General features: G+C 40.1%; 1 protein-coding gene across 5 annotated transcripts in view; it reads left to right on the forward strand.

Moving 5' to 3' along the window:
• The window catches only part of ift88 (intraflagellar transport 88 homolog), a 135,393-nt gene that overhangs the window by 92,049 nt on the left and 27,591 nt on the right, over positions 1–15,753 (forward strand). For 4 of the 5 annotated variants that reach the window (XM_087988159.1, XM_043691897.2, XM_087988162.1 and 1 more), the window contains exons 19-21: positions 5,605–5,755; positions 8,413–8,528; positions 10,197–10,249. In XM_087988159.1, the coding sequence (XP_087844285.1) occupies positions 5,605–5,755; positions 8,413–8,528; positions 10,197–10,249 (320 nt within the window). The remainder of the gene's footprint in view (positions 1–5,604; positions 5,756–8,412; positions 8,529–10,196; positions 10,250–15,753) is intronic. The other variant, XM_087988161.1, reaches the window with a different exon arrangement.

The raw sequence follows: 15,753 nt of genomic DNA on the forward strand, positions 1-15,753 counted from the left end.
GAAAGCACCAGTATGAGAGGAGAGTACATCTATCTAGTTAACTAATCTCAGACATTTGAGTTCCGCAATCACCTGATCTTTTGCACCAACCCATTGCAATCTCCTATATGCAGCCATCAATAACTTGAACCTTTATACGTTCAGGTACTTCAAGGGATCAACCTCAATCTGGCTGGCATTTACCACCTCCTGCTCAATGGTAGTGTGCTTCTCACCATGTTCTAGGCTTGAGTTTGGCCAGTCAAGGTGGTTATTTGTGCTGGTAGATGATGTTGAGGTAGGATGTGATGGTGCAGGTTCTGTGCAATCTTCACTTTACTGAGGAAGTTGGCTATGTATGCAGTGTTCTGTTTTGTGAATCATCATCTTCAGATCTGTCAGAGACATAAGAAGAATTATGAGAATTTGGACAACTTAACAGGTGCATCTGTGTGGCCAGTCCCATAGAGTACAGTGATCAATAAGTCTCTATATGCAATGTGTGGAGGTCTCATTCTTGCCCTTCACTCAAGGATACAGGCATTAAATGACCTTACTCTTTTCAGCTTCAAGCTTCACCATCACCAATGGCCCATCTCAATAGCATCCATGCAGTATCCAGTGGCATCTCCTCCATGACTGAATTGGTACTGATTCAGCACTTGGTCTCCTATATGCGCCATCTTCCAGATATTGTGAGCTTTCCAGTTCTGTAGGATTAAAAGAGAATGAAGTATAAGTAGGCTGTCCTCCACTGTTACTGCATTACTTTGCAAGATGTTGGCATGTGTCATTAGATTATTAATCTAGAGGCCTGAGATAATAGTCTGGGGACATGGATTCAAATCCCATTTTGGTAAGTGTTGGAATTTTCTGTAAATTGTGACATATGAGTCAACCTTGCTTATGATACATTGCCATTTTTCATTTGCAAAATTGTGTTTTTGCATGTACTCTACATGGCATTAATTATTTACCCTGCTTTATTATATAATGCAGGATCTTGAACCAGATTTCAATAAAAAGTAACATGTTAATGAAATAATCTACAATAGCATTGTGCAGGGCAAGGCATAATTCGTAAATGGACATTTTGAAGGGAATTGGCAGCGATGGGTAGTGTCCAACGAGGTAATGGCGTGGTGACATGAGTTGAATAAGTTGGATGTTGTTGAGGTTAGCCCTCCCTGGGTGACTTGGGCAGAAAGCAAGCTATGGCACTGTGGAACAGTTGAGGTCCTTATAAAGAGGCAACAATAGATTACTCAAAGCCAAAAGAATCATAGAGGGCTGTTTAGGGTTGCGGTTCCAAAGAGTCATTGGACTCAAAACGTTCTCCCTCTGCACATTGCTAACATACATGCTGAGTTTTTCCACCACTTTTTTTTTTATAAATTTCAGATTCCAACTTGTGCAGCATTGTGCTTTTTCTTCAGGCTTATTCAAGATGAAGATGATGTCTGGAACATCATCTTCAGCAAAGTAGCGTGGGAGTAAGTACCCAAGAGAGAAGAAGTTTAAAATGGTAGCAAATTTCAATTTTCATTTGCTTTGCAGCAGGAATTGACAGCCATGTGAAATGAATATGTTGCCATTCCTTTCCCATTATTCTGTTTAAACCTTTTTTCAGTTTTGATGAAACACTATTCCTGGAGCATTAATTTGTCATTTCCCTTCAAATCTGCAGCAGAATAGGATGACAGAGAAGAAATAAGTTATTTCTTATTTTTTCCTTATAAAGAGACAGCAGTGCCAAAAGCAGTGTAGAGTATTTTTATTAAGACAAATTGAAGCCCAGGATCAGGGGCCCATCACAGGAAAACAATAAATTCTTTAGTTGGCAGGTGCTGTTAATTTGATATTATATTGTAGATTACTTTCAGATTGAAGCAAATAGGAGAAATATTTGCAGATTAAAATTTTAAAAGACAATAGGAAATAAAAAACGTAAGAACTAAGTAAATAAAATAGAGATGTAGGGGCAGGTGACGTTTTGTACCTGTATGATGTGGGAACTGGTGGACCCCATTGCGGTTCAGACTGACATCTGTAGCAAGTATTGGTTTCTTGAAGGACTGTAGCTCAGAGCTGATGAGCCAGAGTCTGAGCTTTGAACACTGCAGCATCTCGGGGAGGGAGAGAGTTATCTGGATACTTTGTTTCAGGATGTTGTCACACCCCTTGGATTTACTACCTTGAATTTGGTCAATGGTCGGGGCAGAGGTTATGATTATGAGCAAGGGAAGACCATGAATGATCCAGGAGGTAGTGCTACAGGAGTATCAGCCCTTGACATTGTCTAACAGGTTTGAAATTTTGCTTGCTGAAAATGTGTTGCTGGAAAAGCGCAGCAGGTCAGGCAGCATCCAGGGAACAGGAGAATCGATGTTTCGGGCATAAGCCCTTCTTCAGGAATGAGGAAAGTTTGTCCAGCAGGCTAAGATAAAAGGTAGGGAGGAGGGACTTGGGGGAGGGGCGTCGGAAATGTGATAGGTGGAAGGAGGTCAAGGTGAGGGTGATAGGTCAAACTGGGGTGGGGGGGTGGAGAGGTCAGGAAGAAGATTGCAGGTTCGGAAGGCGGTGCTGAATTCGATGGATTTGACTGAGACAAGGTGGGGGGAGGGGAAATGAGGAAACTGGTGAAATCCGAGTTCATCCTTTGTGGTTGGAGGGTTCCTAGGCGGAAGATGAGGCGCTCTTCCTCCAACCGTCGTGTTGTTGTGGTCTGGCGATGGAGGAGTCCAAAGACCTCATATCCTTGGTGGAGTGGGAGGAGGAGTTGAAGTGTTGAGCCACAGGGTGGTTGGGTTGGTTGGTCCGGGTGTCCCAGAGGTGTTCTCTGAAACACTCCGCAAGTAGCCGGCCTGTCTCCCCAATATAGAGGAGGCCACATCGGGTGCAGAGGATGAAATAGATGATGTGTGTGGAGATGCAGGTGAATCTGTGGTGGATATAGAAGTTTCCTTTGGGGCCTTGGAGGGAGGTGAGGGGGGAGGTGTGGGCGCAAGTCTTGCACCTCCTGCGGTTGCAGGGGAAAGTGCCGGGAGTGGAGGTTGGGTTAGTGGGGGGTGTGGATCTAACGAGGGAGTCACGGAGGGAGTGGTCTTTATGGAATGCTGATAGGGGAGGGGAGGGAAATATATCCTTGGTGGTGGGGTCCGTTTGGAGGTGACGGAAATGACGGCGGATGATGCGCTGTACATGGAGATTGGTGGGGTGGTAGGTGAGGACCAGTGGGGTTCTGTCCTGGTGGCGGTTGGAGGGGCGGGGCTCAAGGGCGGAGGAGCGGGAAGTGGAAGAGATGCAGTGGAGAGCATCGTCGACCACGTCGGGGGGGAAATTGCGGTCCTTGAAGAAGGAGGCCATCTGGGTTGTACGTTTTTGGAACTGGTCCTCCTGGGAGCAGATGCGGCGGAGTCGAAGGAATTGGGAGAATGGGATGGCGTTTTTGCTTCCTGTGTGGACAAAAGTGGGGACTGTGAGGAGGATGAGCAAACTGACCATGGTACAGGGAGCTATTCAAGATGGTGGAGAAAAGTGAAATGGAATTATAATTGGGACAATATAGTTAGGGGAATAGACGCTGTTCTCTTTGTCCAGAATTGAGATTCTTGAAGGTAGTGTTGCCTGCTTAGTGCCTGGGTTCAGGATATCTTATCTGAACTGCAGAGCAACTTAGAGTGAGAGAAGGAAAGATCCAGGTGATGTGGTCCATGCAGATACCAAAGATGTAAGTAGAGCAGTTCTGCTGAGGCAATATGAGCAGCCTAAGGCTAAATTAAAAGGCAGAACTAAAAAGGTAATAATCTCCAGAAAACCATGAGTGAATTAAAAAGTCATATGTTGACATGAATTGAGAATTGGTAGACAGACAGAAAGCAGAGAGTGGGAACAATCAAAAGATTTGGAACTTGTCCACAAATAGCTTTTGATGCTAGGTCAATTGTTTATTTTAAATCTGAGATAGATAAAAGGTATTTAGGGATATGTGCCAAAAGCAGATAAATGCAGTCAGACCAAAGCTCAGTCATAATCTCATTGACTGTCAGTGCAGGTTTGTAGGGCTAAATGATCTATTCCTGTTCCTAAGGAATAAAAGAGTCTTTTTCCAGTGCCAGACAGTAAGTTGTAAGGGACCGCAAAGATCATAGTTGTCCATGTCTGTTTGAAGTACAAATAAATCATTTGGATCAGGCACCCAAATGCAGTATTTCCAAGTTTACTGATGAAACAAAATTTGGTGGGATTGTAAATTGTGAGGGGATACAAGGGGGCTTCAAGCTGATGTAGATGAGTTGAATGAGTGTGCAAATACATGACAGATACAGTATAACATTACTAAATATGAATTTATGCTCTCTGTGAAAAACAGAAAGACAGTATTATTTAAATAATGACACAAAATGTGGATGTAGAAAAGGATTTTGGTGTCCTTGTACACCATTCGGTGAAGTAGACCAGCAGGTGCAGCAAGCAATTAGGAAGCCAAATGCTATATTGGTCTTCATTGCAAGAGGAATTTAATTGAGAAGTAGAAATGATATACGGGGTCTTGGTGAGATCACAGGTGCAGGTGCATAGTTCCTTGAAAGTGGATTGCAGGTTGGCAGAATATTGAAGAAGGGGCTTGATACGCTTGCCTTAATTGGTCAGTGCATTGATTATAGGAGTTGGGAGGTCATGTTGCAGCTGTGCAAGACATTGGTTAAGCCACTTTTAGAATACTGCATACAATTCAATAGGAAGGATGTTGCTAAACTTGAAAGGGTGCCGATAAGATTTACAAGGATGTTGCCGGGACTGGAGAGGTTCAGTTATAAGGAGAGGCTGAGTAGGCTGGGGATTTTTTTCCCTAATGTTGAAGGCTAAGGGGTTACTTTATAGAAGTTTGTAAAATTATGGGGGTTTTGGACAGGGTGAACAGCCAAAGTCTTTTTCTCAAGGTAGGTGAGTCCAAAACTAAAGAGCATAGGTTTAACAGCATCCAAGTGGTAACTTTTCCACGCAGAGGGTCGTACATATATGGATTGAGCTGCCAGAGGAAATGTTGGGGGCTGGTACAATTACAATTCAAAAGAACCTGGATGCAGGTATGAATAGGAAGGGTTTAGAGGAAAATGGGACAACTGCATCGAGTGGGACTAGATTTGATTGGGATGTCTGGTCAGCATGGGCAAGTTGAACCAAAGGGTCTACTTCCATGCTGTATGACTCTATCTAAATTTTTTTTTAGAAACTACATGAGCCATGAGCTAATTGAATCATGCTAGGAACAGGGTCCTGATGAATCACATAACTAGGGCTTTAGATATGGCTTTAAACTAAATAGCAAAAACTGCTTTCTATTTGTTGATTTTTGCTTGTGCTGTTCATCCTCTAGTTGAATCCACTTACATACATTTTTGCTTAACGTTGTGTAATTATGGACAACTGTATAAAAGTTATTTTATTACCACATCCAAATTGATGATCATGAGTTCTATTTATTGCTATTGTATTATTTAGCAGAACATGACAATGATACCAAAGTATACAAGAAGGATTGCTACAGTATATTTATCCACATGTGACAGTAGAAATTGTTACTTTTAAAGAAAACCTGATCCTTGACTCACAATGTTTGAGATATGAAATGCTGGAAGATCTGACTCAAGCTATTGAGTGGCTCATGCAGTTGATTAGTGTTGCACCCACTGACCCACAGGCATTGGCTAAACTAGGAGACCTGTATGACAATGAAGGAGACAAATCCCAGGCTTTCCAATATTATTATGAGGTATTTAATCAACAATGGTCATTCTGGGGATTTTTTAATAACTGTTTGCTAAACCAGTCGTGTAATTGAATTCTCAAATTTAAGAGTGGGCCCCAAGATTATTCAGCGTATGTAAGACTGGTACAAAAGATTGTGGCCACTCAGACAGTAAATACAAATTATTACATGTGTGTACAACAAAACAGACAATGAACAAGGTTTTCTCATTCACTCAGAGCAGAAATATAAATTAGAAGGACTAAAATCCTTTAGAACTAGCATTCAGTTTGTAAAGCCAATATTTATGATATAACTTTGTGAACTGCTGTCTGTACTATTTGCCAGAATTTTCTTCTAAAGCCACTTCTCTTTGTTACACTTTTATGATCTCTGTAGAAATTGATAATTTTTTTAAAAAGATTTTTGAATTCTTAGTGATAGACTTACAGAAATCATATAAGATTTTAAATATTATGAACTTTACTGTGGTATGCAAATGGTTGTTTGGTCGTTTAGAACTTGACTATTAGTGAAAAAAAAACATTTTCTTAAGCTTTTCATTGTGCATTCATTGGGTCATTCACAAGAGGACCAGTGTAAAGGAGATCAGCATTTTATGCTACATAAGAAGAGAGTGCTGATTGATCAGCATGGTCACTATGATTTGTGAAGGCATTGGCATGGGAAATGCCTTGGATAGATGATGACTAACAGTTGACTGTCCAGCTTTGATTAAATCTGGCAAGTTGACTAACTGATCAAGGAGAAAGTGAGGACTGCAGATGCTGGAGATCAGAGCTGAAAAATGTGTTGCTGGAAAAGCGCAGCAGGTCAGGCAGCATCCAAGGAGCAGGAGAATCGATGTTTCGGGCATAAGCCCTTCTTCAGGAATCCTCCTACTCTTTCCCCATTATCCTGCACAGTAAAAGCACGGCTCTAAACAAAACATGATGTCAATGTGTTCAGTCTTGTTCCCGTCATTTGTGAGAATATCAATGGTCAAGAAGAGCAACATTTTATAGTACCCATGAGAGTGCTGATTGGTATTGGCAAGTTTGCTTTGATCAGTAGAGGTATTGTCATGGAGAATGCACCATTTGGAATTTGACTAACAGTTAACTGAGCAGTTTTGTTTCAATTTAAACAAGGCAGATTGATTATAATTAGTCAAGGCATTATGCTGAGAAATATACCATGAATGGCTGTTGCTTATAGTGTTATACAGTACCAGGCTCAAACTGTGTACAGGCACACGTTCTTTGTGTCTGCAAAAAACAGGGCTCTGTAATACACGTAACTTCCAGTATGTGCAAGTGTGCCACGCTGTGAGCCCAACTGACAAGCTTAAATCACAGAGATCTAATGCTGGATACTGTGGTTTGAGTTTTGGAAGCACGGGCGAGTGGGAATAATTAGTATCTTACCTGTTGCAAGCATCTTCAAGGACCTTCTGTTTGATATAATCTGCCAGTCTACACAACTAACATTACATTGGCGCTGAAATTCATATATTACACACACACACAATTATGAGAGAGGAAGGGCATCATTTTGGTATGACGGCAACATCCTATTACTGGCAAACATGACTTGTTTTGATATTGCACATCACATTCACAAACCTTTTGAGATACCATAATCTTCCAGAATAATCTGTACAATGTCTAACATGAGATATGATTTGGTGATTTGGCAACATTTGCCAAATAATCCTGAGTGTGCTAAGAAGTATGCTGACAACCAATTTAAGGTTGTCAGTCAGGTTCGCAGTGTGCCAAACTCTCATACTGGAAGCTAGAAATATTAAATACACAGTGCCCAATCCTTGTCAGACATAAAGAAAATAGAAACATATTGAGTCTATTTCATACTAACAAATTAGATCACAGCCATTCTTTTGTTCGTTCTTCAGAGCATTGCCTTGATCAGTTAGAGCTGAAAAATGTGTTGCTGAAAAGCGCAGCAGATCATAATGTTCATTCATAGAATAGATGTAAACACATTTTTTTATTCTTTATATGGAGAACAATAGTAAGAAAACTATAAAATTGTAAAAACTCAACATAAATGTGACACCTGTCAATGAGGGCCAGTTGTGGAAGGTGTTGCTGGTTCCTAGATACTAGTAACCTGTCCTAGCCCCATAGGTGACATCATCCCCAAAATATCGAATAGGGTCTTGAGTCTTGGCCAGAATAAACATGGATGCTTTACTTGCACTTATGGAGAACACCACAAAACTTTGTGACCCAAGTGTATAATGTTATTCCAAACAATTGATGTCATTCAGTGAATTTAAGGCTATTAACATTATTTTAAGATTGAAATGAAAATAAATGTGTTTGTTTAGGCCAGTCAAAATCCCTTAGATTGCTGCACTGCCATGTAGTTTACATGGTTGAAATCTTTGTCTCCGGTATGTCCTTTTAAAATACTTGACATTTAATTTAGACTGTTTAATAAATACTTATGAGGAAAATGTTAATTTTGTACCAGACATTATTTTGGTAAATAGGCAGTGTGATTTTCAAGATTTAATGCTGACATTCATGAATTTCAAACTTAAGTCCTTGAGAAAATTTAAATAAAAATCTCAGTGAGGAAGCGTTTGGATAATCTTGTAATGGACACGTAATGCTATCCATAACTAGCACCTTGTATCCTGTTATTTTTATCAGTCGTTTAGGTATTTTCCATCAAACATTGAGGGCATTGAATGGCTTGGAGCATACTACATTGACACACAGTTCTGTGAAAAAGCGATTCAGTACTTTGAAAGGGCAGCACTTATCCAGTAAGAAATATTTTATTTTTGACATTGTATGTTGTATTTCATTATTAGGTGTAACAAGATGTGGCCACTAAAGAGCACTGGCTTCTCTGAGTATCACACGGAGAAACTATTCATTCTCAAAAGAGAGCTATCATTCTTCTCTAAACGGGCAAATGATATAACATCTGAAAACCCTTTGATAGTAATGCAGTTTCCCCAGGACTAATCTGAGGTGCCTCAGTATAGATAGTGCACGAGTCCTGGAATGCTCTTGGGGCCCACAACTTTCTAACTCCAAATAGAAATGTTATCCCCGAGCCACAGTTTTCACTGAGCTTCAGAAAGCTTCATACCCAAGATTTATTATCTTCCCAAATGACACTGACGCATAAGCATTCAATGGATTGTTTGAGAATGAGAACCTTGACTCCCTTTAAAATTGTATTTACTTCTTGGCTTGGAAACATTGATTTTTACGATTACATTAATGACTAAATTATTAGGAAAAGGTTATTCAATAACTTAAGTTTACAAATTTGCTAAGTGTCTTGCCTCAGTATGAAGATACTGTGTTAAGTATTCTAGTTGGTGGTAAATGCATTTTAGTGGCATTGCTGTACAATTCTCCCATTGCTATGTTCAAATGCACAGTTCATAGCATAAATTATGCATTTTATAGAGTCATAGAGTCATAGAGATGTACAGCATGGAAACAGACCTTTTGGTCCAACTTGTTCATGCTGACCAGATATCCCAACCCAATCTAGTCCCACCTGCCAGTACCTGGCCCATATCCCTCCATTTTGATTAGATGCCAATCATAACTTTTCTTTTAAACAATAGAGGTTAATTACTTATAAACTTTCCAGATATCCCCATTTATTTAATGCTGAATTTCTGATTTATTTGTTTTTTAAAGCTGTTGTTAAACATTATACTGGTGTACACAGTGCCAAACAGGATTGAGAAAGTGATATATATGTCATGTGGAGTGGCACAGTGGCTCAGTGGTTAGCACTGCAGCCTCACAGCACCAGGGACCCAGCCTTGGTAGACTGTTTGTGTAGAGTTGCATGTTCTCCCTGTCTCCGCGTGGGTTTCCTCCAGTTGCTCTGGTCTAGGTGGATTGACCATGCTAAATTGCCCATAGTGTCCAGGGATGTGCAGGCTAGGTGAGTTGGCCATGGGCAATGAAGGGTTACAGGGATGGGGTGGGGGTGTGGATCTGGGTGGGATGCTCTTCGAAGGTGGTCGGTGTTGACCTGTTGGGCTGAATGCCTTGTTTCCACATTTTAGGGATTCTATAATCTATTCTGTGATATCCCCCATGCACTATGTTCTCTATCTTAGGCAGGGAATTATATAAGGTATCGGGTAAAAGGATTTGAGAGAGAGAAAATCAGTTGGTAAATTACCTCTCTTCTTTCTACTTTTTGCACTACTCAACATAGCAAGATGAAAAACATTGGTCTTGGATGCCTGGGAAATGGTGAATACTCTGCTTTTGTATAAGGTGTCCTAAACTGAAGAATATGTTGGGAAAGTATAATACAGTAGATTTAAGATGGGAAGTTTAAAAAAAATCTTAAAACTTTGAAGAGGCTGTGTTTATAATTGAAAACTGTGCAAAAGCAATTAATATTTCTTTGGTTTTGAAAATAATGTTTTATTACTATATTTTTAATGCAGACCTACTCAAGTCAAATGGCAGTTAATGGTGGCTAGCTGTTATAGGAGAAGTGGTAAGTTAAATACTTGATTATTACCCAGACTCAAAATATTTTATCTCAAAATACATTAAATGTCTCAGACAAAAATGTCAGCAAGACTAAGTAAAGTTAGAAATATGTTTTCATTTAACATCATACTCAACAGAAAACTGTGTAAGGCAAAAAGTAACACTTGGGGATTGAATGATATAATATAATGTAATAGTACAGTATGTAATAATTATGTTACTGGATGCATAATCCCAGAGGCAGGAATTCAGATCCCACCAAGACAGTTCTTTATACAATTTAAATAATGTGAATGATTCATTAATTTGGAATTTTAAAAAATAAGCAGTTATTATTAATGGTAACCACAAACCACAGGAGTATTGTTAAAATCTATCTGAAATCTGCTGATCTTACCAGCCTGCCTAGTATATGACTACAGATACCCAGCACTGTTCAAGGTTTGCATAAAGATTTGTAGCTCTGATGCTGATTGCCATCGTTGTGGATATGTTCATTGAGCTGGGAAGTCAGTTTGCAGACATTTTGTCTCCTGTCCAGGTGATATTTTCAGTGCTTTAGAGTCTCACTGTGTCTTCTGGAATTTATTTAGTTTAGTTCCTGCTGCTTCTGGTTCTGGTAGTTCATTGTAGTAGCCGATATATTGGATCTAGGTCTGTGTGTTTGTTGATGGAGTCCGTGGATGAGTGTCATGCTTCTAGAAATTCTCTGGCTGTCCTCTGTTTGATCATTGTGTTGTCCCAGTCAAATTTGTCGTCCTTGTCATCTGTGTGTATGACTACTAGGGGCAGCTGTTCGTGGATGCAGATTGCTAGTTGTCTGCCTCTTTGTCATATATGGTGTTTCGTGCAGTCTTTGGCACGGCAAAGACACAGCACACAGTCATGTGGTTGAGTCTTAACTGCTCTTTTAAATCTTCTCTCAGTGGCAAGCTGTTCAATTGTATTAAACCAGTACAATAAAGACTGATTAAAAATAAAACTAGGTAGACCATCAATATCAACATAGACACTGGATACAACAAACGTACAGACAGCCCAGTCAATCCTCCAACTACCTTCTCAAACAATGCCAAACTCAGTGGACAGAACTGTCCCACGTACTGGTCAAGTTAAAATCAAAGACTCATCTTCAGTCTTGAAGACTCATCTTCATCTGGACCTCCCAATCAATGCTCTGGATGCCCTATCCACCATCAGAATATAAGACCATAAGACATAGAAGCAGGATTAGACCAATTGGCCAATCAGATCTGTTCTGCCATTCAGTGAGACCATGGTTGATCTGACAATCCTCAACTCCACTTGCCTGCCATTTACCTATAAACCTGGATTCCCTTATTGATTAAAAGTCTATCTACCTCACCCTGGAATATACGTTAATGACTTGGCCTCAACAAATCTCTGTGGTAAAGAATTCCATAGATTCACAATGCTCTGAGAGAAGAAATTCTTCTTTATCTGTGTCTTGAATGTGTAACTCCTTATTCTGAGATTGTGCCCTGTGGTCCTAGATTCTCCCACAAGTGGTAGACAATTAGGAGACTACACTTGAGAATCCACAGTATTGACTCCGTACCCGATGGTGATAGCATCAGAACAAATGGGCGAGTAAAGCTCTTGTTAGTTATGATTTACCATCCTCCCTAAGCTCATAGAGTAAATGGTCTAGAATTCCTACAGTGTGGAAGCATGCCATTCAGCCCATTGAGGCCATGCCGCTGCTCGAACAGCATCCCACCTGGTCCTACCCCCCAACTCTATAATCCTGCATTTCCAATGGCTAATCTACCCAGCCTGCATATCACTGGATACGCAATTTAGCGTGGCCAGTCCACTTAACCTGCGCATCCTTGGACTGTAGGAAGAAACCGGAGCACCCGGAAAAAACCTACACAGACGCGGGGAGAATGTGCAAACTCCACAGAGACAGTCGCCCAAAGGTTGAATGGAACCCAGTTCCCTGGTGCTGTGAGGCAGTAGTGCTAATCACTGAGCCACTGTATCGCTCATGAAGCTGGTGAAGAAACAGCCCCAGAATATACTCCAAGGACTGCTTGGTAACACTGCTTAAGTCTGGAGACATAGCTGCCAGATTAACTAACAAATAGCAAGTCTGAAAGAATCAACGCAATTTTGTCCTGACCAATCTACCTGTTATAGATGCAACTAGCATCAAAGTATTGGTAGAGTGTGACCTCCATGCAGACATATGCAGAAAATTAATTAGAATAGGAATGGGCCATTTGGTCCTTTGAGCCTGCACCACCATTCTATAAAATTATGGCTGAATTGATTGTGATCTCAACTTTCCTTTCCTGCCTATCGCCCTTTTTCTTTGACTCTTTTCAATCGAGAATCTCTCTGATTCAGCCTTAAACATATTCAATGACTCCATTGCTGTCTGGAAAAGAATATTGCAAAAACTGTCAATCTTAATATCTCCTCAATTCTATTTTAATTGTTAGTTTAAATCATTATGTTGGTGACACTACCATTGTGTGAAATGGGATAAATTCAGAAGAAATCCAGTAATTCAAAACTGGGCTTCCACATGGTGCTATGAATTATCACTAGCAACAGAATTGTATTTTGCCACAATCTGTAACTCATGACTGACATACTTTGCTATTATCATCAAGTCACCTTGGTTCAATGAAGAGTATTGAAGTCATACCAGAGAAAATAACTTCAAATGTTTTAGCAAATATCTTGAAGGTATGCCAGTAACAGCACCAAGTATATCTAAAAATGGATGCCAGCCTGGTGAAGCTGCAGACTGTGTGTGCATGAAAAAGACAAGACTGTAACTATCTTTGGCCATTTTGGACATCTTTATATCCATCTATGACAGAGGCCTCTCCTATTTCAGGTGCCAGTCTTCAGCTAGTTCAGTTTATTTTGGTTCATTTTAAGTGGAGGAGGTGATATAGTAATAATGTCACTGGACTAATGATCTAAGACTATAGACAAATGTTCTAGGGTGTGAGTTCTATCAAGTTAGAAGTTCGAATTCAATAAAAAACAGTAATTAAAAAATAGTCAAACTGGAACCACGTAGCCACTGTCAATTGTCATTAAATCTGTTTGGTTCACTAATGTCTTTTAGGAGAGGAAATCTGCCATCCTTGCCTTATCAGGCCTGCAAGTGACTCCCAAGTCTGCACAATGAGGTTCATTGTTAACTGCCCTCTGGGCAAAATAAGGGATGGGCAATAAATGCCAACCTAGCCAGTGGCACCTGCATTCTGTGAATTAATTTTTTAAAATTCCAGACAATGTCAAGAAGTAGCTGAATAATGAAAGCCCAGCAGTTGATGGACTTCGTCCTAGAGTCTTAAAATAACAAGGTAGTTGATGCATTGATTGTATTTTCCAAATCTCCTTTGATTTGGGGATGGGACCATTAGATTGGAAGATAACAAATGTAACTCCTTCATTCAAAAAGGGAGAAAGACATAAATCTGGAAACTACAGACCAGTTAGCTAAAAATCTGTCAAAGGGAAAATGTTTGAAGCTGTTACAAAACAAGATGCAGCAGGGCATTGCAGCAAGTTCAAAGTAATAAGGCAGAACCAATGTGCTATTGTGAAAGGGAAGTCATGTTTCACCAATCTATTCCAAAGAGGTGCAGATTTATGTGGATTGGCCATGCTAAATTGCACACAGTGTCCAGGGATATGCAGGCTAAGTGGATTAGCTATGGGAAATGCAGGGTTACAGGTATAGGGTACAGGGGTTGATCTGGTGGATGCTCTTCGGATGGTCAATGTGGACTAGATGGGCCAAATGGCCTGCTTCCATACTGTAGGAATTCTATGATTCTGTTCATGTACTTTGAGAAAATGATGTGTTGCACATAGATAGCGAGCCAGTAGTTGCACTGTACTTAATGACAAGATGATGTAATTGCGGAGCAGAAATAGAAAATCAGCCCACAAATTTGCTTCAATGAGATCTTGGCTGATCCGATAACCCTCAATTCCATTTTCCTGCCTTCCACATGACCCTTGATTCCCTTACTTGAATATTCTTAACGATCCAGCCTCGACAGCTCTCTATGGTAAAGAATTCCACAGATTCACTACCCTTTGAAAGAAAAATTTCCTTCCAATCTATCTTAAATCAGTGACTCTTTATTCTGCGATTATGCCCTCTGGCCATAGACACTCTCACAAGGGGAAACAGCATATCTGTATCTACAGACTTGTATGTTTGAATATTATTGCTTCTCATTCTTTTAAATTCCAAAGAGTACAGGTCCACCCTAGTCAACCTCTCCTCATAAGACAGTCCCTCCATACATGGGATCAACCTTGTGAATCTTCTCTGAACTGCCTCCAATACCAGTATGTAAGGAGCCCAAAACTGTCCACAGTATCCTAGCTACGGTCTGACTAATGCCTTGTGCAGTTTTAGCAAAATCTCCTGACTTTTATACTCTATTCCCTTTGCAATAAAAGCCAACAGTCCATTCGTTTTCCATGATTCATGCCCGAGGACTCCCAAATCCTCTGTGCTGTAGTTTTCTGCAGTTCTTCTTCATTTAAGTAATATTCTATTATTCCACTTGTGAAACTTCCAACATGTGATGTGGAACATCAGAAACATTGCTTTTCCATATATATATATGTATGTCTGCAGACCTCATTGAATTCAGTGATACATGCTATAGTTAATGTATGTCTGAGATAGGAAAGAATTGGGAGCACAGCTGTAAAGACTTGTTTTCTGTATTTTTGATTGTGTTCTGAAATGGGAAAATCCTGGTTTAAAAACCAAAGATTTTCGAAGGATTACTGCACCGGTTAAAGGCATGTTACGTAACACTCATTGTAAGTGTTGTTTATGCATCTGTGGTTTCAAACAGTGGAGAAAACCTAATTACAGACAAGCTAGAGCTAGGGGACACAGAGATTTGACTAGCACCATGAGTTGATTGGTTTTTGGATTATCAATGACCAATTATCAATGACAAAGTCCTCCTTCCCTACCTGCCAACAACTATGTGATTGTTTCCCAGGTAGCCTAACAGTTTGAGGGTGTGAGTGTTCAGGTAGAAACAATTGCACCTGTGGAAAGGAAACAGCAGATGCAGAGCTCTCAAGCCCAAAGATAGCTAGTTTAGTTTTCCTCATTAGTTGCTGTTAGATGTGACTTATTTTAAGTCAGAGAGTTTTGAATGTATAATTGCATAATTTATATATAGTAGAATATATTGAACTGGTCGTTTTGTGCCTCCTTGCAATCAAGTGAAATATCTGGAGAAGAAAGATCAAGATAGAGCATTCTTATCAACAGACGGATCATCTCATCAGATCCTGAGAGCCGGGACTACTGAACTGCATCCCTAGTCTTTCCCTCCAGCCATAACACTTTTCAAATGTCTGCCTGATTCTGTATGTATTTGTGTAGAAGGAAGGTTTTTATAAGTGGGTGAGAGTTTTAACTATTAGATTAATAAGTCGATGGTTCATAATTCATAGAATCCCAACAGTGCGGAAGCA

Source organism: Chiloscyllium plagiosum, unplaced genomic scaffold (genome assembly GCF_037043375.1).
Source record: "Chiloscyllium plagiosum isolate Xiang-an unplaced genomic scaffold, Cpla_swu_hap1 HiC_scaffold_6, whole genome shotgun sequence".
Lineage (NCBI taxonomy): Eukaryota > Metazoa > Chordata > Chondrichthyes > Orectolobiformes > Hemiscylliidae > Chiloscyllium > Chiloscyllium plagiosum.